Source organism: Rissa tridactyla, chromosome 2, assembly GCF_028500815.1.
Source record: "Rissa tridactyla isolate bRisTri1 chromosome 2, bRisTri1.patW.cur.20221130, whole genome shotgun sequence".
Lineage (NCBI taxonomy): Eukaryota > Metazoa > Chordata > Aves > Charadriiformes > Laridae > Rissa > Rissa tridactyla.
Window position 1 is genome coordinate 122,839,407 of NC_071467.1, and position 27,924 is coordinate 122,867,330.

General features: G+C 39.1%; 1 protein-coding gene across 2 annotated transcripts in view; it reads left to right on the forward strand.

Moving 5' to 3' along the window:
- OSBPL10 (oxysterol binding protein like 10) overlaps positions 1-27,924 on the forward strand; it is a 117,883-nt gene that overhangs the window by 64,724 nt on the left and 25,235 nt on the right. Inside the window, exons 5-6 of one of the 2 annotated variants that reach the window (XM_054193432.1) lie at positions 1,540-1,750; positions 11,374-11,525. In XM_054193432.1, coding sequence (XP_054049407.1) covers positions 1,540-1,750; positions 11,374-11,525 — 363 coding nt within the window. Of the gene's footprint in view, positions 1-1,539; positions 1,751-11,370; positions 11,526-27,924 lie in introns of both variants that reach the window. The other variant, XM_054193431.1, reaches the window with a different exon arrangement.

Consider the following 27,924-nt stretch of genomic DNA (forward strand, 5'->3'; position numbering starts at 1 on the left):
TACAGGGAAAAGATGATTTTTTTTTTTTATCCTAGCCATTTCTTTGTTGCCTCCCTGAGCTCTTTTCCCGAGGGAGGAATATTTGCATGAGTGTGTGTCTGTGATGCTCTTGATTTTGTTCTAGCTTTGAAGTAACCCTCTGTCTGTGCTGCAGAGCTCAGTTACACGGTGTGTGACTTCTCAAAGCAGAGCGCTGCCTGGGGTTTTAGCGGTTCCCTAAAGCTGCATGTTGTTGGGGGTCTGTGTCACCTTCTGACTGATCTGGTTTTCTGTCAAAGGGAATTAAAATTGACTGTGCCTTCTACTGAAGCTTTGGCTTCGGTTTTAAATGTTGTCTATTAAAATGTCATTATTATAACCTTCAGCAAGGCATTTAGCGAAGTTTCCTTACAAACCTTGCAACAACAGCTTTTCGCTTCATTCTAAACCGGTTTGCAAGGATGGTTATTTGCATCTTTGAGTTCAGTTTCCTTTCTCGCTTTTCAGTGCACTCAACGTATACTTTTTTAATCAGTTATTTACCATAGCATAGTGAGGGTATAGGAAGGAGGCTGTACCATACTTTGAAATATATGATAATGCTAATAAAGTCATGGAGTTCATAATAATACATTTTTACAGTCTAGTAGCTCAGACAAACAGAGCTTGAATCTTTGTTGTTTATGAAGCCTTTGGATATTTTTTTCTGAAAGCTTTGGATACCTCGAGTATGAACCTATAAGTTTTTGCAATAAGTTTTTTGCAAGGTAAGTGTAAGAAAAGAGGCTTGTCATGTGCATGTCTAATATCCTATAGGCTGTAAAAACAGGAGAGTAGTTTCAAACATCTTTTCCTTTTGGCTTTAGGAAGGATTTTGGAAGCTTGACAATTTGTTTAAAGAACAGCCTGCTGAAATAATGTTGTTTTTATCTGCTATACAAGCATGCATTTCATCTTCATCTGGACAGTCCAAATCTAGAAACAAATTAACTTTCTCCCTGACAGCTGGATTTCATATCTGATAGTAAATAAGTACTCTTAAGTTGCATCCTATGCTAATGTCCGTAAACTTACAAGTTACCTTATTTTGTAACAACAGTTCCTTACTGATGCTTGAGAAATTAAAAATGGCTGTTCTTAAACTGTAATTAGATATTTTATGTAGGAAAGAAGGAGAAGGGACACTGTAAATTCCTTGGGTGTCTCAGATAACATATAAAGGAAAGAAAATCTAAGCCTAAATTACTAATGGAGAAGGAAGTAGAATTTTCATACTTTTCCTTACGAAGACTTTCAGAAAGTATGAGTCACACTATTAAACCTACTATGAACCTACTATTTTAAGAGACAATTTTCTCTAACATAGTCTTGACATTTTTACAGGCCTTTGGTAGTCTCAAGCCCTTCGTTTTTGTAGGTAAGTATATGGTATATTTGGATCAGAACATTAACATCCATTTGTGGTAGTTCTTCATATTTAGTCACTATATCAACCCATAAGAATTTAACAGCTACATAGTGATATTTCCTATGACAACAGATGGTTTTGGACCTTTACAGATCATGAGCCAAGTTGAGGGACAACAGAAGAATCTTGTACAAGCCATTGAAGCTCTCCCAAGTTCTGGCCCCCTTTCTGCCTTGGATCAGGACTTGCTGCTTTTAAAAGCTACCTCTGCTGCCACCCTGAGCTGCCTTGGAGAATGCCTAACTCTGTTACAGCAAAGCATGCATCAAGTGGGCCAGCATCATAACAGGACACTGTCATCAGGTGAGCACAAACTCTCTTGGGTGTTATTTTATGTGCCTTTGGGTTTTTTGTTATGATAATGAAGCAGGCAAAATTAACCATTCCTCAGAGAGTAAGTTGGGACAAGCAGCTTTTAAACTTCTACAGTCTCAGGTACTGTAATTTTTTTCTTTGCCTAAAAAAAGATGCAAAATCTATTGAAAGCAGAGGACAGGAGGAAAAGGGGTTGTCCTAAGTCTTCTCAGGGAAATTGGGTTCTGGAGACAGCAAGACAAAAAAAAAAAGGTGGGCATGGAGAACAGCCTATATTCTTAATGACAGTGCAGAACCTGCTTCATTGTCTTGTTTTGCTTTTTTTTTGAGATTGAAACCACAATACAGATCTGTTTGATGAAAATGCATGTAATATTATGCAATATACAACGAAAAATCATATTTCTAGTTTTTTATATGCAAGGATGCTGCTGAGGCAGATTTATTTCACTCTGTTTTTTTTTTAAATCTGGAAAGAGTTCCCCATGCTGCTATTTAAAAAAAAAAAAAAAAAAAAAAAAAAAAGTGGCAAACTTCTATGAGCCTAAAATGTTGAACAGTGTGATTCTGCATTGAGCTCTCTCATGAGCAGGCATGAAATTCTCAGTCCCCACGTAGCTCGTTTTTTTTCAGTTCACCCAGTTCTACATCTCTGTCCATAATGTCTGAAGTTGGACCTTTAGTGTTCTGAAAGGGTGGCCAGTGTTTCTCCATACACAAGCTGCACTCCCAAGTCTAAGAGCAGGAGCAGGACTTGATATGAGAGGAGCAGCAGCAGCAGAACTCTGGATACGGGATGGCTTTTTATGTTTCCTTCAGGTGCTTCAACAACATCCCCCCTAACCTGTTACTACAGGGCAGAGTATGCCCCGAGGGCTGCTGAGACAGGTGGGAAGGTAGGTAGGAAGCCCTCTGAAGAATTCCAATTGTGGGGAAAAATAGAAATGTGAGAGGGTCACTTAAAAAGCAGGCAAATGATGTAAAAAAGGTTCTTGGAAAAAACAGTGTAAAAACTTTGATGCCTATACTATGGTATGTCGTGACTTTCCGGCATCCAGGTTCTGATATATTTCATAAAGGAACATAAATAAAAAATTAGTTTTCTTATTTTCTGTATTCTGGTTTTCTTGTAGAAAATGCAAAAAAAGTTGCACGTATTTAAATAGTGATGATAAAATGTATTTAATTGAATTCTTTGATATAATTTCATTTCAAAAGAGAATGGTTTGGAACAAAGATGAAAAGCATCCTTCAAAGAAAAGTCACTTTCTAGTTTCAAAGTCCCTGAAGGTTGTTTTTCGTGTCCATGTGATCTAAGTGAACTGTCAGAGATAGATGACTTTGAGTTGTACATGTCCTTGAATCTGTGTCCAAATAATCTTCTGTTATATCGGTGTCTGTATTTTGACTTGATAATGATTTTTGAGGATTCGTGTGCAAGAACAGAAAAAAGCAAACATAACATTAGTAATTGCTGAAAGGGAATCCCATATTTTTTGAGAAAAAAAAAAAAGGAAAGCCACAACTCTGAAGTACTCGATAAAATGTAAAACGTTGTTCTTTGTTCCTCCTAAGACTTTAAACTTGTTCAAGAATCCTTTCAGGAGTCAAAATTCTGTAACACTGGTTCACACCAGCAGGTTTGGTGTAACTGTGGAAACCTGAGTGTAAACAGTTAATTCTTCAGTGTGTACATGTGCTTGTTCTTCGGTATGTAATTTAAAAAACAAAAGAAAAAAGAACTAAAAGCTGCTGAAGTATTTAGTCTCTTCTCCCTGACTGAAAGTCTGTGAAACGATCTGTGCCCTGTTATGCAACACAGTTGCCTGAAAGAACCTGGCCTACCAGTCTTGATTACTGATTTTCCTACACATTTAATCTTGTCCAGGCGTACTTTGATAGACTTAACATTTCTGCTGAGTGGGTAGAGTTTCAGAGTCATCAAAGCTGCATAAACTCATATCTAATCAGACTAATGCCTTTAAGTAATCCTCTAGCAAAGTCTAATTCTGAGAGATGACATATTTCATTTCCATTCTGTGTCCTCCAGGTGATTTTTTAAAATTTCTTACCCAGAAGGTGCAACCAAAAGATGACCTTTACTGTCACCTGTTGATACTGTCAAGTGAAAATGACTCTTGTTAGTTTAAAAGCCATACATTTTTTCTGACAGGAAGTTTCAAACGCCTTCCCCATGAGATGTGATGGCACCCTGCAATTTATTGCCAAATTTTCCCATGCCAGTGCTGTCTCGTTACCTCCCGCATAGTGTCCCAATATGCTAGGGGGCGTCGCTGGGCAGGATCCACAGAGTTCTGTAGGGAGAGACAAGATAGGAGTTTGGTAACTTACTTTCTTGCTTCTAGCCTACAGTTCCTGAAAGCGGTCCAGTCCAGCAAAGCAGCACAGGTCCTGGCACATGTGGAGCGTGAGAAATAATCAGTGGCTTAGCTTTGGTGGTTCAGACTTACCCTTGAGTTTTCCTTCCTTCAGCATTAAAAGCTCTCACTATTATGCCATAAAGAGAACTGCCTGAAAAGTAGATATATATCTACTTTCTCTGTACCTTTGCTCCGCTTGTGTCCTTGAAGTCTTTATGGCTGAGTACTCAAGGATTGCTGACGACTTCTCTGTGCACTGTAGGCCTTGCAATCTTACTGCTTCTAAAGGAAGGAATTAAAGTAGCTGAGAGTTTCTGACATATTTAAGGAATGCACTTATGAAGATCATAATTAAATAGTGGCTATTTTAAACAGATTTACAGACCTTTATTGTTTTAAACAGAAAAAAAAAGTCTCCTTTCTTTTGATGTTTTTACTGCTTTGTTTTCCAGTAATGTGAGTAGAAAGACAGCAGCTTGGCATTCAGTTTAGTGGAATCTTATCCAGAATCTAGGATTGTGTAGGTCTTAACTTTGAATATTTTTATGGCCTCCTTTGTCATGGAATAGTTTAAAGATGACGTGATTTTTCCTTCTCGTTTTCATGTTTCTCACGAGTTGTCAGTCTTAGACCTCAAGCCTATAAGCAGACGTGAGGATGAAACTGAAGTCTTCAATCTTGTCTTGAAGGGTAGTCAACACATTTTATTTCCACTCTAAAGCTTCAAGGAAAGGTTTTTGTGATTGTCTTTTTTGTTAGTGCTTGATTTTGGAAGTGCATCAACAAGAACAGTCAGTGAAGCAAAATCCTGTCTGTGTTTCTACTTTTGAGTCAAAATAATGTCAAATATTGTCAAATTCATTTCTAGCTGACATTATTAAAGGTATGTGCATTGATCACTGGCTAAATTCTTTGTGATTTTTTTTTCTTTCATTGAAAAATATGCTGGAGAAGGATATTATTAGCTGAAAGTGGTTACATATAGTGTGAATTGAGGATGAGGGATTGCACGTAGACAAGCGTCTTTGGGTCTGAGAATTTTACTCTCTTCGTAGGAGGGAGAAAAATGTCAAGGATTTTACTAAAAAAAGTGGAAAGGATTTTTACTCTACTCTGCTCTGCTGAGACCCCACCTGAGTATTGTGTACAGCTCCGGAGTCCTCAGCACAGGAAGGACCGTGGACCTGTTGGAGAGGGTCCAGAGAAGGGCCACAAAATGATGAGCGGGCTGGAGCACCTCTCCTGTGAAGACAGACTGAGAGAGTTGGGGTTGTTCAGCCTGGAGAAGGGAAGGCTCTGGGGAGACCTTATAGTGGCTTTCCAGTACCTAAAGGGGACTTATAAGAAAGATGGAGACAGACTTTTTAGCAGGGTCTGTTGTGATAGGACAAGGGGTAATGGTTTTAAACTTAAGAGAGGGAAGATTTAGACTACATAGAAGGAAGAAGTCTTTTACGCTGAGGGTGGTGAAACATTGGAACAGGTTGCCCTGAGAGATGGTAGGTGCCCCATCTCTGGAAACATTCAGTCAGTTTGGATGTTGAAGTTGTCCTTGCTTATTGCAGGGGGGTGGGACTTGATGACCTTTAAAGGTCCCTCCCAACCCAAACTATTGTATGATTCTATGATTTTCCTATTGGTCAAGAATGTCACCACTTAGGTACATGTGAAGTATTTGCTAGTCAGCATTCTGTGCCTTGTGACAAGCTTGAGTTGATTTAGCATGCAGATAGGAAACAGATGACTTTTAAAATAAAAATGCGGAGAAGAAACTTTTTTCTTCACTTCAACCTTTAAAACTTTAAAGTTTTATCTTTGTTATCTTTTCTGCCTCTGTAGCCTTTGGCAGAAGAATACTCTATAGAGCCTATTGACTGCAATGGTTAACATCCTTCCTTCCTAAACTGCAAACAGGACAAACTTGAATGCTCTTTACAGGTTATGTTGTGTTTTAAGTCTGTTTTTTTTATTTTAGTGTTTTGGCAGACAGAATCCTGTCTTGTAGTAGCAAGCTGCACAGATAAATCCGTTCTTCTAGTCTGTGTTTCACATTAGCCATTCACTCACTGAATAAAGCATCTCCATGATAGGAATTCCCTCCTATATTTTTCTCACTTACCCACTTTTCCAAAATGTAAAATAGAATGTAGTTGTTTTTTTTTCCTGAGGAATTTTTTTTTTTAAAAAACCAAACCCGTCCTTACTATAGATTTTTCTGGAGTTCATTTGAATGTGCAAATGCTGCTTATTTTGGCTCCCATGTCAGCAAATGGATTGAAGATGATTCTGGAGGTGAGGGCGATGTACTTGAACTTTGCTTTAGCAGATTCTCTGTTGCCTCCTTTTTAGAGAAAATAAATGGACAGGGAAGACAAAATCTAGATACTTTCAATTAGGTGACAAATGACAGCTAGGGAGTCTCCTGCAGCTGAAATGGTAGGAGAAAATTGAGCAGAGGAGTCCTCTTTCTTGCTTAACCCCCCCACCCCCAAATGCTTGTGGGCAGGAAAGGGTGAGAAAAGAAGACAGGGGAGACCATATTCTTTGTTACTGGTGTAATTTACTAAATTTGTCATGGTCAGTAAGGTCTCCCTTGAATGCATCATCACTATACTTGCTTCTGCTGAGAATAACCAAAACAATTTGCTGTTCTACCTAAAAGCTGATACATTATTCTTTATATGCTCTTTCTTCTTTGGAAAATAACTTTACTTTCTAGTTCCTGCAGAGCATTAGCAAGTACAATGTTGTCTTTCTAATCTGAAAAGCAGACGTGCAGCTGCCACTTGCTGTTGCTGGTTCAGCCTGCTGTAGGATTCATCAGAGACAAAACTGTCGCATCCATCCCTGGCAGGGGAAGGAATACGGATCTAATCTTGGTCTCTGCTCGAGGCCTACCGTTGCATTGTTAAGGGGATACTTGTTAGAGTATAGGTACAGTGTATTGTAAGAGTTCTATCAATAGATATTTGTTTACAATTGTGCCAGGAAAAAACATAATTGTTTTTTTTTCGTCTATAAACCAAGACCAGAAGACTTAATAGAAAGGTTTTTGTTATAGAATAGAGGTAGGTGTTAAGCATACTTCATGCATCAGTTATCATGCAAAATGGTGTTTGAAGGTACATCAGGTACCTAGAAAATCAGAACCAACAAAAGAAAATTGTGAACACTGCTTAACTGAAAAAATCTCCTGCAAGCCTCTTTGGGGACAATTTCCCTCCCTCCTCCTGTGTGTACCTGTGAAAGGGAAACGTGTGTCCTGAGGGCATTTGTGTGGGATACGGCCTATTGTGCCATCTGAAATAGGTGCGGTTTTTGTGAACTATAGCATTGCTATAGGGAAAGGAGAGTAGGTTGTGCCTGGATGCTGTACTTTTCTTATGTAGAAGCGTTCTCCTGTGCCTTGGTGGATTTGTCTGCTGGGTGTTAATCACAGTGGAAATCAGTGATGAACACGCAGCAGTCGGTGACAGGGGAAGTGGGAAAGAAGCTCATTTTGGGTATTTTCAGTAAGAACTCTCATTTTGTGTGTACGTGTGCACTGAACTTCCAGAGGAATCAGGCTTGTGTTTTCAATCCTGGAACCACAGAACCAACACTGCGCAGGTAGAGGAGATCTGTCTGATTTTACTAGTTGTGTATTTGGCACATCCTTTCTAATTTTTGCATAGTTCACTGCAGAAACTGATATTTTGTTTTAGTTAGTGTAGTGCTTTGCATAGTCTTAAAGTAGCCATGAATGCTTATGGCTGCCCTTCTGGAGAATTTCTTTAGAATTATGAAATGTATCAAAATAAGAATTGAATTTACCTTTCTGTCAGCTGTCTTTGGCTATGACTGAGAACAGAGCAAAAAGCTGTCTTAAAAACAAAACAGTAACAGCAGTTTCTTCCTATTTTTATCCAACTCTGAAGATGAACTTTCTTTCTCATAATATGTTTAGTTTTTATGTCTTTTTTTTTCCCTTCTTGAAGTCTTTAAAAGAACATGACTTGAACTAGTGATAGAAAATTTTGAGTGTCATAAAGTGGCAAAGATGGCAAATCCATTAGAAGGGATCAGGTTATTTACAGGTGGCAGCTTAGTCTGCAGAGAGTAAATTCCAATAAAATAATGTGATTTGGTATGGGACAGGGAACAACTACCTGTATTATTTTGTGGTAAGAGTAATTTCTACTAATGCAGGTGAGAACATTTTGGATATACAACTGATAACGTGAGTGAAATAGGAGCCATGTTGTTGTGTCATTTCACTTCTTACATAGAGATTGTATTCTGATCTTAGTTGATTTTAAGATTATTTCTGACAAGTTCTCTCTTCATACTTTTGTTTTTGCCTGAAAAGTAGGCTGCTATATTAGGTATATGGCAACTCCCTTGGGATGGTATGAGAATGCTGACATTTCAGTGTAAGATTTGTAGATTAAAGATCATCAAAGGTTCCCTGATGGCGCTTTGAAACTAGGCATGGAATTTTTTCAACTCGTTCAGAGAGCTGACTTTTTATTTATTTAGGTTTCTGTGCGTATTACTGGTATCTTTTACTGCATATGTCTCTTCTGCAAAGTAAAATTCCAGGCAGACAGAATTTAACAAAACAGTTTTTCTCCTATGCAGAGGTGTTGAGGAAACAGATGTGCTTTATCCTTTGGACCTTAACTTTTGGCATCCTATTGGTGTTGGCTAGGTCATAATGTGTTGTTAAGATCTTTTTAAAAATTGATTAAGCTGACAAGATTTGTTGTTTTGTGAGGGTAGCATTGCCCTTGGGACAGGTGGAAAAACATGCTTCCATAGTTCTAACAGTTTCTATTTCTGTAAGAGAGTCTCTAAAATGTGTGGAGAAAGATGAAGTAAATAGTCTTTTTATGGTGTGTTTGTACTGAAGACAACACAGTCTTAAAGTGCTTTTAAAAATATGTAAGTGATGATAATAAAGTAAATGTTCATGCTTAAACATTTCCCCTGAAGCAAAGCATTTATTCAAGTCAGAGCTTTTTCTTATGCTTATTTACAGAAATTAAATTTTTAAAAAATATATTAATTAAAAAAAATAATTGTTTACAGTGAAGCCCAAATAGATTGTGTGTGCAAAGAGAAAACGGAATACCCCAAGGAAATGATCGGATGACTTATTTTCAAAGATTGGCATAAAGAGAAGTCAGCTCAATTTTTTTATTCTTTTTAGTCTCTCTGTAGTAGGAAAACAGCATCAATAATCCAATATTCAGCTGTCTGACAAGGAGAAACAGAAAAATAGATTGAGATTTGTTACTACAAAGTAATGAAGAGCGAGAAGAATAGGCACGCTCCATAGGACTCTTTGTGGTTATTCAAAAGTGAAGGAAGTTTATTTTAACTTCTTGCTTTTTTTTTTTTCCCCCTCTTTGAAACCTGTACTAATTAACATCAAAAAGAGTAAAAATTTTTTAACGGTTTACAGACATGCGAATTCCTTCCAAGGAACCAACATTTTTATTTGAAACTTTCCAGTTTAGTTCTATTGTTCGTGCTGATGGTACACTTCCTTCCTCCCATGCAGCGAGAGTCCATTTTGGATGTGCCAAAACAATCTTCAGATGATCCTCTGAATCAGAGCTTGTTTTGAGGGGTCTGGGGTTATCCTTTGTTCCTGTCAGCAAATCGCTCAAGACCTGAGGAGCAAGCGAAGAGATACCGTGACTACAGTCACTGCACTCTTCATTCCTTGCCACGTATACTATAACAGCATGTGTTGATTTAACTCCATCTTTGGAATGGAGGCAGACGTTAGTTTCCTGACGCGTAGGACCAATGTATAGAGCCAATCCAACAAAATAACAGTTTGTTTCATACTTGTATTTTCTCTCACATGGTTCACATAACTTGACCAGGACTTACAACATCTACTGGCATAATCCTCAAAGTCATTGAAACCCAGAAAGCTTTGCAGTATGTGGCCTGACAGCAGAGCCATAGAGATGTTCTCCCCTTGGCAATGGGAAATTTGAGTCATTGTGTGAAATACACATTTAAAAAAAAAAAAAAAAAAAAAGCGGGGTTTTTTTCCCTTGTTGGTTACTCAGATTTTTGAAAATCGTTTTATACTTAACTATTACCTTATGCTTTCCTCAGCAAAAGATGGTGCCACAAAATCATGCTAAGCAAGTAGGCCTGAACTCCTGTCATGTCATCATAATTTAATGCCATTTTGGATGAGAGGAATGTTCTGTGATTATTTTATCTTTAGAATTTGGTAAGAGGTTAGGTATAGAATTTGCGGCCCATTTATAATATTACACAGGATTACCTCACCAGATCAAACCATTTACTTTAATTAGGAGGCAACCTCTGGTGACCCTTTGTGATAGGGAGAATAGAAATGGCATGTTCTTTAATGTACATTGTGTTGATTTGGGTCATCTTAAAAAGTTGTCAGTGATGAGAGGAGATCCTCCCAATGGCACTAATTGTATTTTCATACACAAATGATGGTAATGACTGAAGAGCTGCGATTTTCTCATCCATATCTATGCATTTTATAGCAGTGTGTAATTAATAGCTGAAATTTAAGCCCTATGCTGAGGGCTACTGATTTGAATGTTGATGTTTTAGAGCATTAAGGCAGGAACAACCCTGCAGTCGCCTTAGCTGATTGTTCTTTCTGTCTTGGGCATCCTTAAATACTGTCCCATCCTTGAAATCAGGTGCCCCCAGAAATAAGGGTTGTTCTGATATCTAGTTCTGTCTGATTCATATTTAATATGTATCTTTCTAATAGACCGCTTTTAAACCGTGGTCTTGGGACCAGTAGAGCATTTCGGCACTTAATCTAGAAAGAGCTTTTAACAGTACAGAGAGAAATAAAATACAGCTGCTAAGCTTAAAACCCTGATTTCAGGCAGAAGAAATGGAGTGTTTGCTTGGATAACTTCGTAACTATGAAAACAGTGGATAGAAAATGCTTTCTTAATTACCAAGGTGTGCCAGATTGTACAGTCTTCATGTATAATTCTGTCTGGTGGTGGGAGTAACATTTTAAAATCTTCCTTCATTGACTTTTTTAAAAAAAGTACTTATCACAGATAAATTGGCATAAAAGATGCTAAAGTATTTTGTTACTGAAGTAAAACTGCATGGAAGCAGAGAAGAGATAGCAATTCATTTATATTAGTAGAATGATGAGATGAATGGAAGAAATCTGTAATCTGTCTCTTGTAAGTTGACCCTCATTTTCTGCTTCAGAAGGTATCCTGGGATGGCCTGGGCCCAAGTCACACTCCACAGAGCAACTGAAAAATGGTGCCCTCAGCTCCTTATCATCTGCTAGTGCCAACATTACATGGGCGATAGTACCATCTGCAGCCCAGGATGGACAGGCGCTGCAGCCAAATACAGAGGTAAGCGTGCTAGGTCTCTGTAGGCCATTTCTGTTGTACCTGAGACTTGACGTTGGTTAGATGTCAACCATGTATGATGGTGGATGCTTTTATTAATTACTTGGTTTATTTTTTTTATAGTATCCTCTTTGTTTGAAATTAGTTGTGAAAATGCTAAGTTGCGTGCAAAAGTGCACTCAAAACTAGAAAAATACATTGATGATATTGGTGTGTGCTTTTGCCTCTCTGAGGTACTTTGGACAGTGGGCTGTGGCAAGTGTACAGTCTCTTTTCTAGTCGTAAAAGCAATTAACAGACTGTCAGTACCCATTTCTATTTTCTGTCACCAGAAAAAGCTGTTTGATTTTTATGCTGGGTTGAGATAGACAGGAGGCGCTAGGACCATACCATTTGCTTGCTACTTGTTCTTCCATGTTGCTGTTTTCTCTTTGGTGTCTCTTTGAGTTGAAAAAATAATATAGTTGAAAACTATATTATTTTCTGACCCCTTTTCCTGTTAAGTAATTATGGGCAGAACTTGTCCACATTATCCTGCTCCAGCCTGTTGATTTGTGCTTTTGTGGCGTTTACTTGGTAAAGGGCAGTTCTGAAGCATCGACTCTTTGAGGAGGCTCACAGCTGCGTATCAGGCATCTCATGCACTGAAATCTCACATCTCACCATGCCAAACTTCTCCAGCTTCTACTGTCTGCTTCGGTTACCAGTGCTGCCCACCAGGAAAACACTTCACTCTGAGACCCCACAGATTGTAGGGGAACATGTGAGACCTGGAAAACTGGGAGGAAGTTTTTGAGAGAGCTGAAGAAACCCTTCCCTACTAATGAATGCTCTTTGGCAATTGGAATGGCTTAAATTATATCACCTTTAACAAAATGTGTAATGGCTGGGGACATCAATAAAGTTGTTTGTTTTTCCAGTTCTTTTGTAGTATCTTGAATTGAGTATAGTTCAAAAAATCCAAGGATAAACCAGATTATTTTTCTTTTAGTATTACGTGTTATTTTGGTCCTCTTCCAGATCTATCTTTAGAAAGTAATTTCAAATTCTGTTACTCCTAGTGTCCATTAATCACAATGTTTAAATTACCTGTAATTGCTTTTTATTAGGAGGTTGTGTAATTTCTTTTTCAGATAAGCCAACTGCAGTTCTTATAGTATGTTTTTAAGACAAGAGGCTATTTAAGAATATTGTTTTGGGAGTTACTTCTTTACTCACTGATAGCCTGCAATTTGTTTCATTAGGGTTTTTTTGGCCTGGTAAAGCCAAATGGGATGTGGAAACATGGGCTTTGCAGCAAAAACATAAAGAGCAGGAGCTGATTTAACTCATCTCAGGGTATCATTTTGCAGTTGAGTTGAGCCTTTACAGCTTGTTTTAAATTACCTTTTTTTTTTTTTTTTTTAAAAGTCCAATCTCCTCCCCTTCGCTTGCTGATGAGAAATACTGAGTTGCGCGTGTGGCTTGAGATACTGCTTTGCTTGTGGAACTCATGATTTATTGAGAAGGGAGTACCCTTGAAGAGTTGGATATAAACAAGGGAGCATAGCAGAGTTTGTAGTACAGAGTCCTCAGTGCTTTGTGCGCAATCTTCCTGAAATCAGCGGCTTGCATTTGGAAGCCCTGGGGCGCTAGCCCTTAAAAAAGAAGAAAAAAAAAGAAAAAGAGAATAAATAAGATTTTTAAGTTCTAAAAAGCTCAGCTGAAGATGGTGTTTTTGGCAGAAGCAGTAAGTGGAAGTTTGTGGACTGATAGACCAACAAGAAGCATCAGGACTGATGCATGTAATTTTTGTATGGTAATATAGTTTGTTAAGCAGAAATTTGGTTTTGCCCCAAGAAAGTGGCCTGAATCAGGATTCATTCCTGGAAGCTCTTTCCAAACCTACATCTTCCCTTCCACTGAGTCCTTTTGTACTTCATGTCGTCGATTTGAAGTGCTCGTTTAAATGTAGCTGATACATTTTTTCAGTTTTGATCATGTTGATTAAGGTATCAATGCCCCATTGGAGGGCTGAAGCACAAAGCCTGAATTGTGGAAGAGGTGAAGAGTTGCATCTAACGTAAGTTGGAGCTTTTGTGTTTCATGTTCATCTTCAGATCAAGCGAGTTGTCATGCCTTGTCCCAGAGGCTACACCTCTTGGCTGCTGTGGTCAGATCCTTTTCTGGAAGAGGAGATGAAGTTTTCTTTGAGTACTGCAGGTTCTGCCCAGCTGTCCCAAGCTGAGTGAAGTGTCAAACAGGAAGCTGGAGCTTCTTGGTGTTGTGACAAGAGAAGGGAGGGTGAGAGAACAGACTTCAGAGAAGAGAAAAATCTTCTGAGCAGCATAACTGTTACCCTGCTAAGGATGCTGTCTGAGCCAGATGGTCACCCTGGAGATGATGTCTGACACCCCACAAAGTCATCAAAGGTGTTTGACTTAACACACTTTTAACAATTCTGTGTGCAGGATTTAAGCATATTTTTAAATTTATTCTGGCCTGTTGTGTGTCCAAGGCAGGAGCCTAGGTTTGGCACTAACTAGCCAATTCATTTTAAAAGGTATAAAAGCACTGACTGTGCCTAATTACTTACGATGTGTGATTATATATAAAAGCAACTGCAAATTGTCACACCCCACTTGTTTCGTAGTCCAGATTTATTATTGTTAATAGCTGTGGTGGCATGAGCACAGATGCATCTAGATGTCATTGTTTGACAAATTTTTGACATTGAAGACCCTGATTTCTTTTTTTATCTGGTAGCTTCTTTTAAATGTAGAAGAAAAGAGGAATCCACAAGTGTCATTCAGATGAAGCTTATTTCTCTTAATGATTTTTGTTTAAAAAAACCCCAAATTGGGCACTGGATGATCCTTTTTTCTGAGGAAGTTTGTAGTGTATTAATGGGGCTCAGCTTTCAGAATATACCTGCCAAAAGAAGTGAGCCTTGCTTTTACAGAAGTTATAAGAGAGTGATTATCAAAGTTAGTACCAGTTTCTTCTTTGACTGGATTCTGGATTTTTATTTTAAAAAATCTGTACCTTTTATGACATAACTTCTATCTCTTAGTCAGAAGTTATACCCCAAAGGAATGGGAGAGAGCTTTTTCGCTATCGCTCAGCGTAATACAGTAGATGTACTGACCAAACAAATTGTGAATTGACCTGTAGTCTGAAATAGAAAAAGCCATTAAATTAGTACCCTTGAGGAACAACCAACTCAGCTGCTTATATTATAGAGTGTTATTTATAAGGAAAAGATAATTTTAGGTATGTACATCAGCAGTGATTTTGAAAAGAAAACGGAGATGTTTGTTATGTTGGGCTGGGGAGAGGGATGACTGCTGGGGAATCTTTCCCATATAGCAGGCTGCCAGTGGCAGCACTTTCCTGGCAACATGACCAAGTGGCTGAATGTCTTTAGTGACAGCTGTGTTAATTCTCAGCACAGCATGTAGACACTTTGCAGCAGTGTATTAAGCAACATCATTAACAAACCAATGACTTCTTCTCTGCCGTGGTTTTTGTATGTTTATGAAGAAGCGTGGATCTTTATAATTCTCCTCTGGAATAACAAGGCTCATCTGATGCAATTTTCTTTGAATGCTTAAGCATTCTTGAGGGATGTAGTAAGTTCTGGTGTTGAGTTTTGATGCCATAGATAACTAATGTAAAATCTTTCTTTTTGGTCTGTTGCACTGTCAGGGTTTCAGGAATGCAGATTCTCTTCCCTGGTGAAATAATGTAGCAGCTAAAGATTCTTCTCTTTAGATAATGTGTTGGTGTTCACTGGCTTTTGTTATTCAGGGCGTTTCTAGCTTCCAAATGCAGGGATATCATTTGAGATATTGTTTAAGCTAGTTCAGAAAATACAAGATTTTGTGGCAGAGATTATTTTCTTGTGTATTCCTTGCCTATTTTATCATGTCCTTTCTTGATGTTGCTGTTTCATCTTCCTAGATGAGTTTTCTTTTAGGGTTGTGATATAGGACAACATGAAGTTAAAGCCTGTTATCTTCACTGAAAGAAGTAACACCTGACAGTGAAATGCCGGATCAAACACCTTTTTCTCTTTATTTTTCACACTTTTTTTTTTAATGGTTGGAGGTACAAGTTTCCTTTTTTGGATTTTTTTTCGTTCTGTCCACCTGAAACATCAGGTGGAAGCAGGGATAAGGGCTGAGCTGGACAGAACTATTCTCCATCTGATGTGAGTTGATATAACATACTTTTGTGCCTCTCCTACCAAACCACTTTGGAGTTTTTGGCATAAGCTATGTTATAATTTCAAGATACTATTTAGGGTTTTTCCCTTAAAGCCGAACGGGACAAATTTGGTATGGAATACGCCAGAGTACACTCTTCAGAGCTGTGACATGAACTTGGTCTGCGTCTGTTGTGTGGTAAACGGGACCCTGCTTCCTTCATTTAAGAGTTTGTAATTTTGAGATTCCTTTCAACAAATGCTGAAATTGATTAGTTTTAAAATATTGAGTCTCATAGTAAATTCAGTTGTAGTAAACTTGGTGCCTAAGTAGAATAAAGGTGTGAATCACTTCCATGTGTGAGCTACTGTTCCAGTTCAAATAATTGTCATTTTGGGTGTTAGAATTCCCCTTCTGAGCTGAAAAAATGTAACTGCGGGCCAAATGCTTCCCCCGGCAGGCAAATATAAATGGGAAACAGGCTCTTCTTACACAGGACCTGAGAAGGATGGAATAATCTTCTGTTGATCTAACAGTTTAGTTAAGGATGATTAGAAAATCATGCTATATCTACATTTGTGATTTAGTTCTCTTCGTGTGATTTTTATGCCTTAAAATGCCATGCCAGCTGATTCTTTCCATCCTGCGGATCTGGTGTCTGTGCGTTCTCTCTGCTTTCCTGTCCCTAACTTTCCCTTGCTTGTGCGCATGAGAAGCTGTACGCATGCTCCATGTTGAAGTGTCTTTTTAATAGGATTGAAGTTTTAGCTCTGTAGGATTGAGGCTTTAGCTCTGATTATCTAACTGCTAAACCAGGTTTTAATTGTGGTAGTGATTGCAAGGGCAGTCAAGTCCAGGTTATTAAACATATTTTGGTCCCCTAGATGATCTTAACCTTGATGTTTTCAACTGTAAGAAGGAACTGTGCTATTTACAGGGTGTACTGTATTTTTTTAGTTCTTAATTTTAAAAGACCATGTGTTTTTGTCCAATCTCTTCAGACGATAGTCACTTTCAAGCTGAAGTTGTTTTCTATCTCTAGGTTAGTATACGTCCTAATATGACGATGCTTCATCCTTTACAGAGGATATAATAGCCTTCAGAGCTATTACGGAATGTCAAGATGCTAAGAAATGATTTTAAAAGCACTCCTGCAATTTTAGAAACTAAGCTGGGTACAAGAAATGCTTTCTAATTTGGTATTACCTTTTCTCTATATAGCTGTGTCTCAGCAGACTTTCCCAGGACTGGGGATTGTTTGCTAGTTTAAATTGTTCCTAGTGTTTCCTAGTTCCGTTTTGTACTTGACATAAAGCTGTGTAATTGATGTTGGGAGATCAGTTTGGCGATGAACATACTGTGCTAGCCACAAGTGCAGTAATGGAAAGAGAGCATATCAGCGTGTGAAAGTAACATTTGCAGTATTACAGAGAGTCCCTTTTCACTGTTTAGTACAGACATTACAGGATTTCTCAATGTGCTCTGCTTTTTGCCTTCTGCATGATTAAGTAGTTTTTGGGCCGAAGAGCGCAGTAAATGGCCTGTAATGACCTGGATAGATAAATTAATCTCTAGGCAAAGATAGTACCAGTTAATCCATTCACTAGCAGACCATCTGAAAAATGAAATCTGAGATAATCAATTGAAGGTATATTTAAGGATAATCAAGGGAGGTATATTTAAGGATTAAATGTACAATTACACTAAAAGTAGAATTAAATGACCCTAAGCCTGCTGCAGCGGGGCTGACAATGACTAAGATAATCTAGCTAATTTTGATTTTATTTTTTTGCTAGCTTTCTGGAATAATTACTCTGTCAGCAAACAATCTCTAATAAAACTGTTTATGCAAATAATTAATAACATTTAACTCCAGCCAAAGCCATTGCATTTTTTTGACTCACTCTCACCTCCAAAATGCATGTATTCCAGCTGCTAATATATTTGAGAGTAATATTCTGCTTAAAATAAAAATATGAAGCTTTAATACAAAATTTGCATCTAATTTGAATAAACTTGAGGCTCTGGTTCATGTGGCATTCCATAATTAACAGTTAAATTCAGTGAAAACTAATCATTGGAATATAAAGAACTCGGGTTCCCTTGCAGTAAAGCTTAAAAATTGAGTTAAAATGGATCAATTGCCTAATCTGTTCATTATAAAACTTGTGCCCTCTGCAAAACAAAGTCTGAAGCCAATGTTAATTTTATTTCAGGATTGTGAGCTAATTGATTTGTTGTGTGACAATTGATTTGCGTTGTGCTGTCAGTTTTATTTCTTAGTATGTTTATACATGTGGGTTTGGCAATACTGCTCATTAGTAGGCTTACCCATCTCATTAAAACAGTCAATAACTTCGCTAGACTTTAGTAAGTTGGGGTGAACTCTCTTACAACAAGTATTTGTCTCGGGTTGGAATTGCTTTATCTTGCTCAGTGAAGCACCATCCAAACTGGCTTCAGCTGTTCCATCTGGTCTTGGTAGGAGAAAATATCATTTTCTGCTTGTGATGATGAATTCTAGTGATTCTTTATTTGAAAAGCCTGGAATGTGGAAACAGCTGCGTTGAAAGTATTTAATTATAAAACTTTGTCTCAGAGGAGGAGTTGGAAGGAGAAGATGGGAGAGGCAGGACTCTTCCACATTATAGTGTAGAGAGACTGCACAGTTGTCTTCAGTCTGAGATGGACCAAGCGATTCATCAGGCCTGAGAACAAATCTTAGAAGCTTTTCAAGTGGAGAGTTCCACTGGCCTCAAGAATTTAGCTGTATAAAAGTTGACAATCTTCTAGGCTCAGTTTGTTCCACATGCACATTGAATGTTCTCCTGGTACGATTTATAATGATTTATTTTTCTTTTGCAAGACTGGAGCCTGTCTTTTTTTTTTTTTTCCTTATTTTGTATTTTGTGTGTGTGTGGCCACAATGGGAATGTGTATGGAGGATGGGACAAGAAATTGCAGGAAGAGTCAGAATGGTTTAATAAGTGCGTTGCATTGAGGAACGATTGTTGATACTGTTTGTATTACCATGCCTTTACCATTTCTTTCCTTTTACAAATACGCTGGCATGTGATATTGCATACAAGAAATAGCACTGTGACAACTGGATTTACATATAGATTAGTATTGCAAGACCAGATGATTCTAAAGGTTACATTTGTAGTTGTCTATCTTTTTGTGCCCTCTTTGCATATGTGAATGGTATATTATTGACTATTGTGGAAGCATTTTTCTGTCATAAATTTGCTTAGCTAGCATACAAAGCGACATAAAAGAGGATTACAGTGGGCTGAATTATTTCAGTTCTGTTCCTTCCTAGCTTTTCAGTTGCTGGGCTTTGCAAGCAGAATCATTATGGAGTACTCCAGCTTGGAAGGGACCGCTGGAGGTCCTGCAGCCCAACACCCTGCTCAGGTCACCTTGCTCAGGGTCATGTCCAGTCAAGTCTTGAACACCACCAACAGTGGAGGTTCAACAACCTCTCTGCGCAAATTGTTGCAGTTTCTCTAGGGATTTTATCAATGGGAGCAAAGGTTCGTTTGAGTATGATGCCTTTCCTTATCAGTGGGCTGTGCTGTACCCTCTGGTGGGAGACTAAGATCACCTGCTGGGTCCCTTACCAAAAAGTGTTTGTCTTTCCCTTCTTTGTGGGGTTATGAGGCAAGTTGCTCCTGGTTCTTCAGGTTTCTCCCCAATGATCTCATTCAAGAGAGGATCTCTTTTAATACAGGGTATTATACATTATTTATACATAATATATATATATTAATATACAGGTATGGAGAGTATAGCCTTCTGCCATACTTTCCCTCCATGTTAGTCTCCCTCACCAACCTGCAGCTCAGTTCAATCTTTTGTCTTTAGCTCCCCAAAAGTTATAAATGTGACTTTCAGATCCATCACAATCTCTGAAGTCCTGCCTGACCAGTGATGGGAATCTGTCCTGCCACGCTGTGTGGTTTGTAAGCTTGTAAATTACGAGTAACTTATTTTGGATAGTGTCAGATGCTGTATTTATAGCCATCTTGCTTCTAAAAAATTTGATTGTCAAAACCAAAACCGAATATCTTTCAGGAACTCATTCTTCACTAGTATCTGTATTGCATTAGGAACAGGTTTTGTTAAAATTGTTTATGATGTGATACTGTATTTCTTGTGGTTTTAGGTTAGCATAAAATTTACTGTTGTGATTTATGCTAGCCTTCAAGGTTTTTTTGCTTCAATTTAGGACAAGTCCGTGGGGCTTTTCTCTTTGCACATGTTTTTTTGTAGTCTCATGTTGCTGTTCGTTTCTGTTGATACCAGTGATGAAAAATATTTATTCCCAGTTCTTACTGAATTTATGCAATACTGCAAAGTCCTCTTGTGTTTTAGGATTCAGATTAAACAATGCTGTACTTCAGTAGCCCTCATTTCATGAAAGGTGCTCACAAGATGTGTGGACTGGTGCTGGTACTTAGTCTTTTCCTGTGGAGTCTGTGCTTGGGAATTAGCTGCTTTTCAGCGGATTTTCAGAACTGACTACCTTAAATTTATGAAAATCGAAATTTGCAAGAGGAATTGTCTTATGAAGAAGATACAAACATGTGAAAAAGTTTTCCAACAAACATTATTGTGGTGTGTAACAGGGTTACAGTGCTGTAGGTAACCTAAATGAGGATCTCTGTTTAAAAGCATGTTAAGTCACTGATTGATTCTTTATTCTCAAACATTATCACTTTCATGGTTAGTTTCTAGTATTTTTTCTGAAGGCTTACACAGGCTATACTGCAACATAGGCATAGATGTGCTTTGTTTCATGTTACATGTGTTTTTTCCTATTCTTTAAGCAACAAACCAACCCTTTTTCTTCTTAAATCTCTTGTTATCTGGTCCTCATCACTGCTATATTGTTATGTTTACCCCTAAATAGGGTCACATGTCAGAGTTAAATGCATCTACAGTGTAGGAAAAGGAAGCTTTCGTAGCTTGTTCTTTAAGGATGAAAAGACTTCTGCTCCCGGAGATAGTACTGCAAAACATTAAAAAAAAGGAATAGTAAAGCTCTCAAAATAGTGAATATCCATATAATGTGCTTGCCTCCAGATGCCTGGCAGATTGGTTTTGTTGGGAAGAAAAAAGATTGCAGACCTATTTGTCACCTAAGATACAGGGTTTGTGATTATTTTCTGTGCTTGCGTCATCTCTATGTCAGCCTGTCTATATTTACGAAGTATTAGGTTCAAGATGCATTTCTACTTTGCTTGCTTGCTTCGCAGTGAAGGAAGGATGTCCTAAAGAGAGCTAGGTATTACTTGGTTCACTTGATGACTCTGCTGTTATGTGCTGTATCCAATTAATCTTGTGGGATAGATGGATTGCTCGCATTGCCACCCTTTTATCCTTGCACTTGACCCTAGCTGGAGAGATTTTCTGAACGTCCAATGTATTTAGCATATTCAATTAAAAAAATCCCAAACAACAAACCACAAAATGTATATAAATTACCCATACACAAAAAAATGAGATGTTTTAATTGTTGATAGTCCTAATTTGAAGAATTTTATTTTCTGTGGAGACCTGAATTACCAAACACAAATAGGAAATTTGATAAGAAATTAATTTCTGAGCACTTTGTAGACATTCTTTCCTGTTGCAAGCTTTTTCTACCAAATATTCTATGCTTTGACCTATCAATGATGAACAATGTATCCAGGATTACATAGAAGCTTTGACCCCACTCTCACACTCTAAACAACCCAGATGCAGCAGTTACTTATATATCCAGATAGATGTGCCTGGATTATTTTTCTTGGTATACATAATTTAAGGTAAGTAGACAATCTGCCTATTACCACATTTTTCCTTCATCCAGTTGTGTGACGGAGAAAGTAACTCTCTTGCCAATTGGATCTGTATGTAGATGACAGTAGCATGTTGTTGTGTATAAGTGCGCTTGCTTTTTAATTGTAAGATCCTTCTCATTTGATTGTCATCCTCTGTTACTTGCTTTGATATTTTAAGGTATCTTAACTTCATTTTTGGTTCATCATTGTTATATCTAAGCTGTAATGATTGAATACTAGGAAAAGTGTGACAGTGGGTGTGTGTGCTTTGGGGTTTGGGGGTGGGTGGGTTCCCCCTTGAGGTGGTAGACTTTTTGCATATTAATACTATGGCAAAAATTTTCCCAGCAATTAAAGCAAAAGCTACTGACAAAGGCAGTAGAGGAGACAGCTCCTCCTCTGAAATATTCAGAGTAAATGAAGAAAATCATCTGACTTGAGCCACCTATTTTGCTACCTTTAAGAGAACTTTTTCAGGATGAAATTGAGATGTATGGGCTGTACTAAGTTTTGCTTTCTAAATTCTCCATTTAAGCTCTGCTTTGGTTCTGAACTTGTTAAGTCTCTTTTTAAAAAAAATCAAACTTTGAGCACTGGGGAGCCTTAAGTCTCTTTGGAAGTCACTGGAACTTTGGTATCCAGGTGTATGGATTACAATGGGTGTACGGGATCTCAGTGTGTTTGAGGTTTTGTCTTTAATCTACTCTTTCTTTGCAATGATCAGTCACCAGGAGCAAGGCATAAATAACACTACAGTAAGATGGAGGCCAGGGCTCAAGCAATGACCTGAGTTCACTCTACCACAGCTTTTCAAACCCTCTTTTCGCCTTCCTCTGCTACATTGTGTAATGGTGTTGTGGTAAATGTTGAGAAGAGTTTTTTCTATTTTGTTTTATTTGAACTGTTCTTGAAGAGTAGAAAAGCTTATATAAAGAGATATAGGAGCTTATTGGATATTTAAAAAAGAAAGTGTTACTACCTTACAGTGAAGCTTAAAGTTGCTAATCTGTAGATGACAATGCATTTGGAAACTAGAGGAGAAATGCATGGATGATGATTATGATTTCAGTCTTTAGACTGGGTTTGAAGTAAATGTGTCTTGAGTATTTTGTTGGTTTCAAGATTTAGGTTGAAGTAAAATGAATTTTTTCTATTTCATTTCTATTGTTTTAATTTCATTTTTCTATATGGGAATTACTCCTGCTTTCACAGCTGTATTGGGTTTGTGTGGCACAATTTTGGTAGCGAGGGGGCTACAGGGGTGGCTTCTTTGAGAAGTTGATAGAAGCTTCCCCCATGTTCGATAGAGCCAATGCCAGCCAGCTCCAAGATGGACCTGCTGCTGGCCAAGGCTGAGCCTGTCAGCAGCCATGGTAGCGCCTCTGGGATACAAAGTTTAAGAAGGGGAAACAACTGCTGTCCATCAGCAGCTGGAAGAGAGGAGTGAGAATGTGTGAGAGAAACAATTATGCAGACACCAAGGTCAGTGAAGAAGGAGGAGGAGGTGGTCCAGGTGCTGGAGCAGAGATTCCCCTGCAGCCCATGGTGAAGACTATGGTGAGGCAGGCTGTCCCCCTGCAGCCCATGGAGGTCAACGGTGGAGCAGGTGGATGCACCCAAAGGAGTCTGTGACCCCCAGGAGAGACGAGCCCACGCTGGAGCAGGTTTGGTGGCAGGACTTGTGACCCTGTGGGGGACCTGCGCTGGAACAGTCTGTTCCTGAAGGACTGCACCCCATGGAAAGGACCCACATTGGAGCAGTTCATGAAGAACTGCAGCTTGTGAGAAGGACCCATGTTGGAGAAGTTCATGGAGGACCGCCTTCCATGGGACGGGACCCCATGCTCGGGCAGGGGAAGAATGTGAGGAGGCAGGAGCGTCAGAGACAACGTGTGATGAGCTGACGACAAGCCCCATTCCCTGTCCACCTGCGCCGCTCAGGGGGAGGAGGGTAGAGAATAGATAAATCGGGAGTGAAGTTGGGCCTGGGAAAGAGGAAGTTGAGTGGAAGGTGTTTTTAAGATTTGGTTTTATTTCTCATTATCCTACTCCGATTTGGTTGACAATAAATTAAACTAATTTCCCCAAGTCAAGTCTGTTTTACCCATGATGGTAGTTGCTGAATGATCTCTCCCTGTCCGTATTTCAACCTACCTTCTTATATTTTTCTCTCCCCTGTCCACCTGAGGAGTGGGAGTGATAGAGCGACTTTGGCGGGCACTTGGCATCCAGCCAGGGTCAACCCACCACAAGAATATGATAATATGCTAGTCTGTGTATAAAATAGTTTCAATTAGTACAATTTACTGGACAAGCTACGTTGGAGATAGAAATCACTGCTAATGAGGCGTGGGTGCGGTAAGCTTGCGTGTTTTTCTATCAGGTGCATGCCACAGCTGGCAGTAAATGCAATTAAATATTTTGAAGGCGTATATGCTGGAAGAAGAGAAGACAAGTGATGCATGCAAGTTATTGCAGCTTTGTAGATTCTGATAAGGTGGCAAGCCCTGCAAGAAGCTAACAGCTCATTACATATTACTACTTTGGGGGTATTTTTACTATATCTGCTTTATGAAGAGAATTCTAACTTTGGTATTGAGACTAGTGAAAATCTTACGGGGCCAATTTTGTCACCTTAGTGTAAATGTGTTAAAGCTCTCTGACCTTACAGAGTTATATTTAATCTTACACCTACAGAAAACCTGTTTGCAAGCTCTCAAGTTACACAATTGAAAGTGTAAATGACGCTTGCAAACCTATACCATTAACGAAGGGAATCTGAAAATCAAAATGAGGCCTTTGACTTTCATGTGCACTAGTAGAACTAATTGTAATTAGGTGACTCTACAGAAAATATGGCAATCCTTGCGTAGTCTGAAAATGCTAATTCTGCTTAATGTTGCTTCTGAACAAGTCCTGCAAGTAAGTTATTCCGTCTTTCTCTCAATGCAGAAAAGTTTTGTACAGTGTTATTTTTTTAGTATCTTTTGCATTTTTTTGAATGTAAAAAGATTTCAGGACTACTTCCCTTGGAATATCATAAAACATCTGGATAAAAAGACATAGTTTAAAGTTCCTAAGACTTATCCTCTTGCTCCTGACTACAGTCCTTTTTGTACTACATAAAAACTTTTTCATGCCTTAATGAAAACTCTTAGAATATTTTGGTGCAATTATATGAAGAATTGCCTTATGAGTCCTATACAAATCCTCAGTGTGTCCCTGTCAGCACACACATGGTCTCTGCTTATTACTATGGTGGAGAAAAGGTTGAGTTACGCAACACCTTCTTTGCCTCAATCTTTACTGGTGACATCAGCCTTCAGGAATCCCAGGCCTCTGATGTCAGAGGGAAAGATTGGAGGAAGACTTACCCTTGGTGGAGGAGGAATAGTTTAAGCAGCACTTAAGCTGCACATTCATATGTCCATGGGGCACGATGCGATGCATCTATGAGCATGGAGGGAGTTAGCCAGTGTCATTGCAAGGCCACTATCTATTGTCTTTAAAGGATCATGGTGTTTAGGAGAGGTTCATGGAGACGGGAAGAAAGCAAATCTCACCCCTGTTTTCAAGAAGGGCAAGAAGGAACATCTGGGGATGTTCTGGTAACATCTGGGGAGCTGCAGTTTGGCTGGCCTGTGATGGAGCAGCTAATGCTGGAAAGCATTTCCAAATACATGAAGGACAAGGTGATGATCAGGAGTAGTCAGCATGCATTTACATAGAGAAAATCATGCTTAACTGACGTGATAGCCCTCTACAATGAAGCGACTAGCTTGGTGCATTTTGGGGAGGTGTGGATGTTGTTTGCTTTGACCGTGGTAAGGTTTTTGACTGTATCTTCAGTAACATCCTCATAGACAAGCTGATAGATTATGGATTAGATAAGTGAGCAGTGAGGTGGATTAAATGTCTGAATGACCAGGCCCAGTGGGTTGTGATCACTGGTACAAGGTCCACTTGGAGGCCAGTCACTAGTGGTGTACCCCAGGGGTCAATACTGGGGCCAATACTGTTCAACATCTTCATTAATGACCTGGACGACGGGGTAGAGTGCACCCTCTGGCAAGTTTGTAGGGGGGCTGGGAGGAGTGGCTGATGAGCCAGAGGGTTGTGCTACCATTGAGAGGGACCTTGGCAGGCTGGACAGAGAGGAATCTCATCAAGTTCAACACAGGGAAATGGAAAGTCCTGCATCCAGGGATATCTGAGGGTAAGCCCCTGCACCAGTACAGGCTGGAGGCCAGCTGGCTGGAAAGCAACACTTGCAGAGAAGACCTTGGGGTCTTGGTGGACAACAAATTGACCATGAGCCAGCAATGCATTCTTGTGGCAAAGGTGGCCAACAGCATCCTGGACTGCTTTAGGAAGAGTGTTGCCAGCAGGTGGAGGGAGGTGATCCTTTCCCTCTACTTGGCAGAGGTGAGGCCACATCTGTGGTGCTGTATGCAGTTCTGGGCTCCCCAGTACAAGACAGGCATGGACTTACTGGAGTGAGTCCAGCACAGGTGCACAAAAATGATGAAATTTGAAATTTCTGGAGCATCCTTCACATGAGGAGAAGCTGAGAGAGCTGGGACTGTTTGGCCCGGAGAAGAGACAGTTCAGGGGAGCCTACCAACGTGTATAAATACCTGATGGGAAGGAGTGAAGGACAGGGAGATGGAGTCTTCTCAATAGTACCCAGTGACAGGACAAGAGGCAATGGGCACATGAAAGTCAATCTGAACGTCAGAAAATGCTTTTTCACCATGAGGATGATCAAACGCTGGTGTGGGTTGCCCAGAGAGGTTGTGGAGTCTCCATCCTTGGAGATATTCAAAACCTAGCTGGACATGGTCCTTGACAACTGGTTCTAGGTGTCCGTGCCTGAGCAGGATATGAGACAAGATGACCTCAAGAGGTCCATTCCAACCTAAATGATGCTGTGATTCTGTATATTCCTTTCTCTTCCCCCTACCCCAAACAAGTAAACGGGGTGAGATCCATGTCATGCTTGACAGTACTGTTGCATGATATGTTTTGTGAAGTATGTTGGAAAGTCAAGCTGTGGGCCTTATAGCTGAACTAATTATCTAAAATAAATTTCCAGCACAGCAGTTAATTTGAAAAATTAACTTGTGGAAGATGTTTTGGAAGAGCAGAGGCAGGTTTGCCCTTTTACAGAAATGTGGCTTTTAACTCTTGTGATTCTATCCCACTCTTGTGATTCTGTCCCACACTTTTTGAAATGGCTTTTTCCTGAAGACATTTTTTTTAAATGCGGAATGTTTCCTTCAGAAACAATTTCTTTCCCTTACAGGTTTCATCTGTTCAAAAAGAATTGGCGTGTTTTCTGATGAAGACTGCTGACTAGAACATCCATTTCGTTTCCCAGCAGATGACCTCTCTAAATTAATCGACTCAGTTATAATGAAGTGACCTGTTTAAAATGGATCTCTGCTGGCGTGTGTTTTTATGTCTTCAGCCTTTAAACTTTGAAGTGAATCCCTTCACGGGATTTCTAGAAATGCCCTGTTGTTTTCCATTCAGATTTTTCTGAAAAATCCTGGTGCTTCAGCCCAGTGTTGGAAACTCATTTTGATTGAAATAATTTTAAAAATAAGCCCCTTTTTGGTGCTTATTTGTAACTGGTTCAGTATTTGATTCTCGGGGTCAGCACTGAAGCCTAGCTGTGCTGTTCATTCCCAGGCTGAACTGTGCACAGCTCAATAGCTTTTACAACATGCTCTGACCACACAGGAATGGAACAAATCACTGCTTGCCTATATATATTATATTTTAAGGGGGGGAGGGGGAGATGTATGTCTGTGTCTGATAATTCAGAAAAGCTGCCATTAAAGGATAATCACTTGCCATAATCTTTTGCATTCTACTGAATGCTTACACGTGGGTTACTACTAAACTGCATTTTGGTGGAAATAAAAAGAATTAAAAACCTGATTGGACTTTTATGACGCTTTAAAGATACAGTAGCTTTGTGTTTTGTGGCTGTGTGTCCACACACCCTGAGTTGTGCTTACATGGTTGTTTTTTTTAAAGAAAATACGCATTAGTTAAAAAAGAAATTCCATTTTCTGTGCTCTTAAGAAGGAGTTCAGTAATTACCTAGAACAGCTAATGACAACAGAGGGAAATACAGAAAGGATATTGCTTTTACTGATGCCAGCTGCTGTTCAGTTCCTGTGACATAAATTGTAAACTGCTACTTAAGTTCTTATTTTCTTGGAAAGTGAGAAAAGATGCAGACAGCTGATGTCATTGTTCATGCACTGAAGGCCACTAGTATGTTGATAACTCTAATAGTAGAGTTGTGGGATTTTTGGTGCCCTTGCACATGTTCTTAAAATAGGGGAGAGTTAAGATAATAGAAATTCTAGTCCT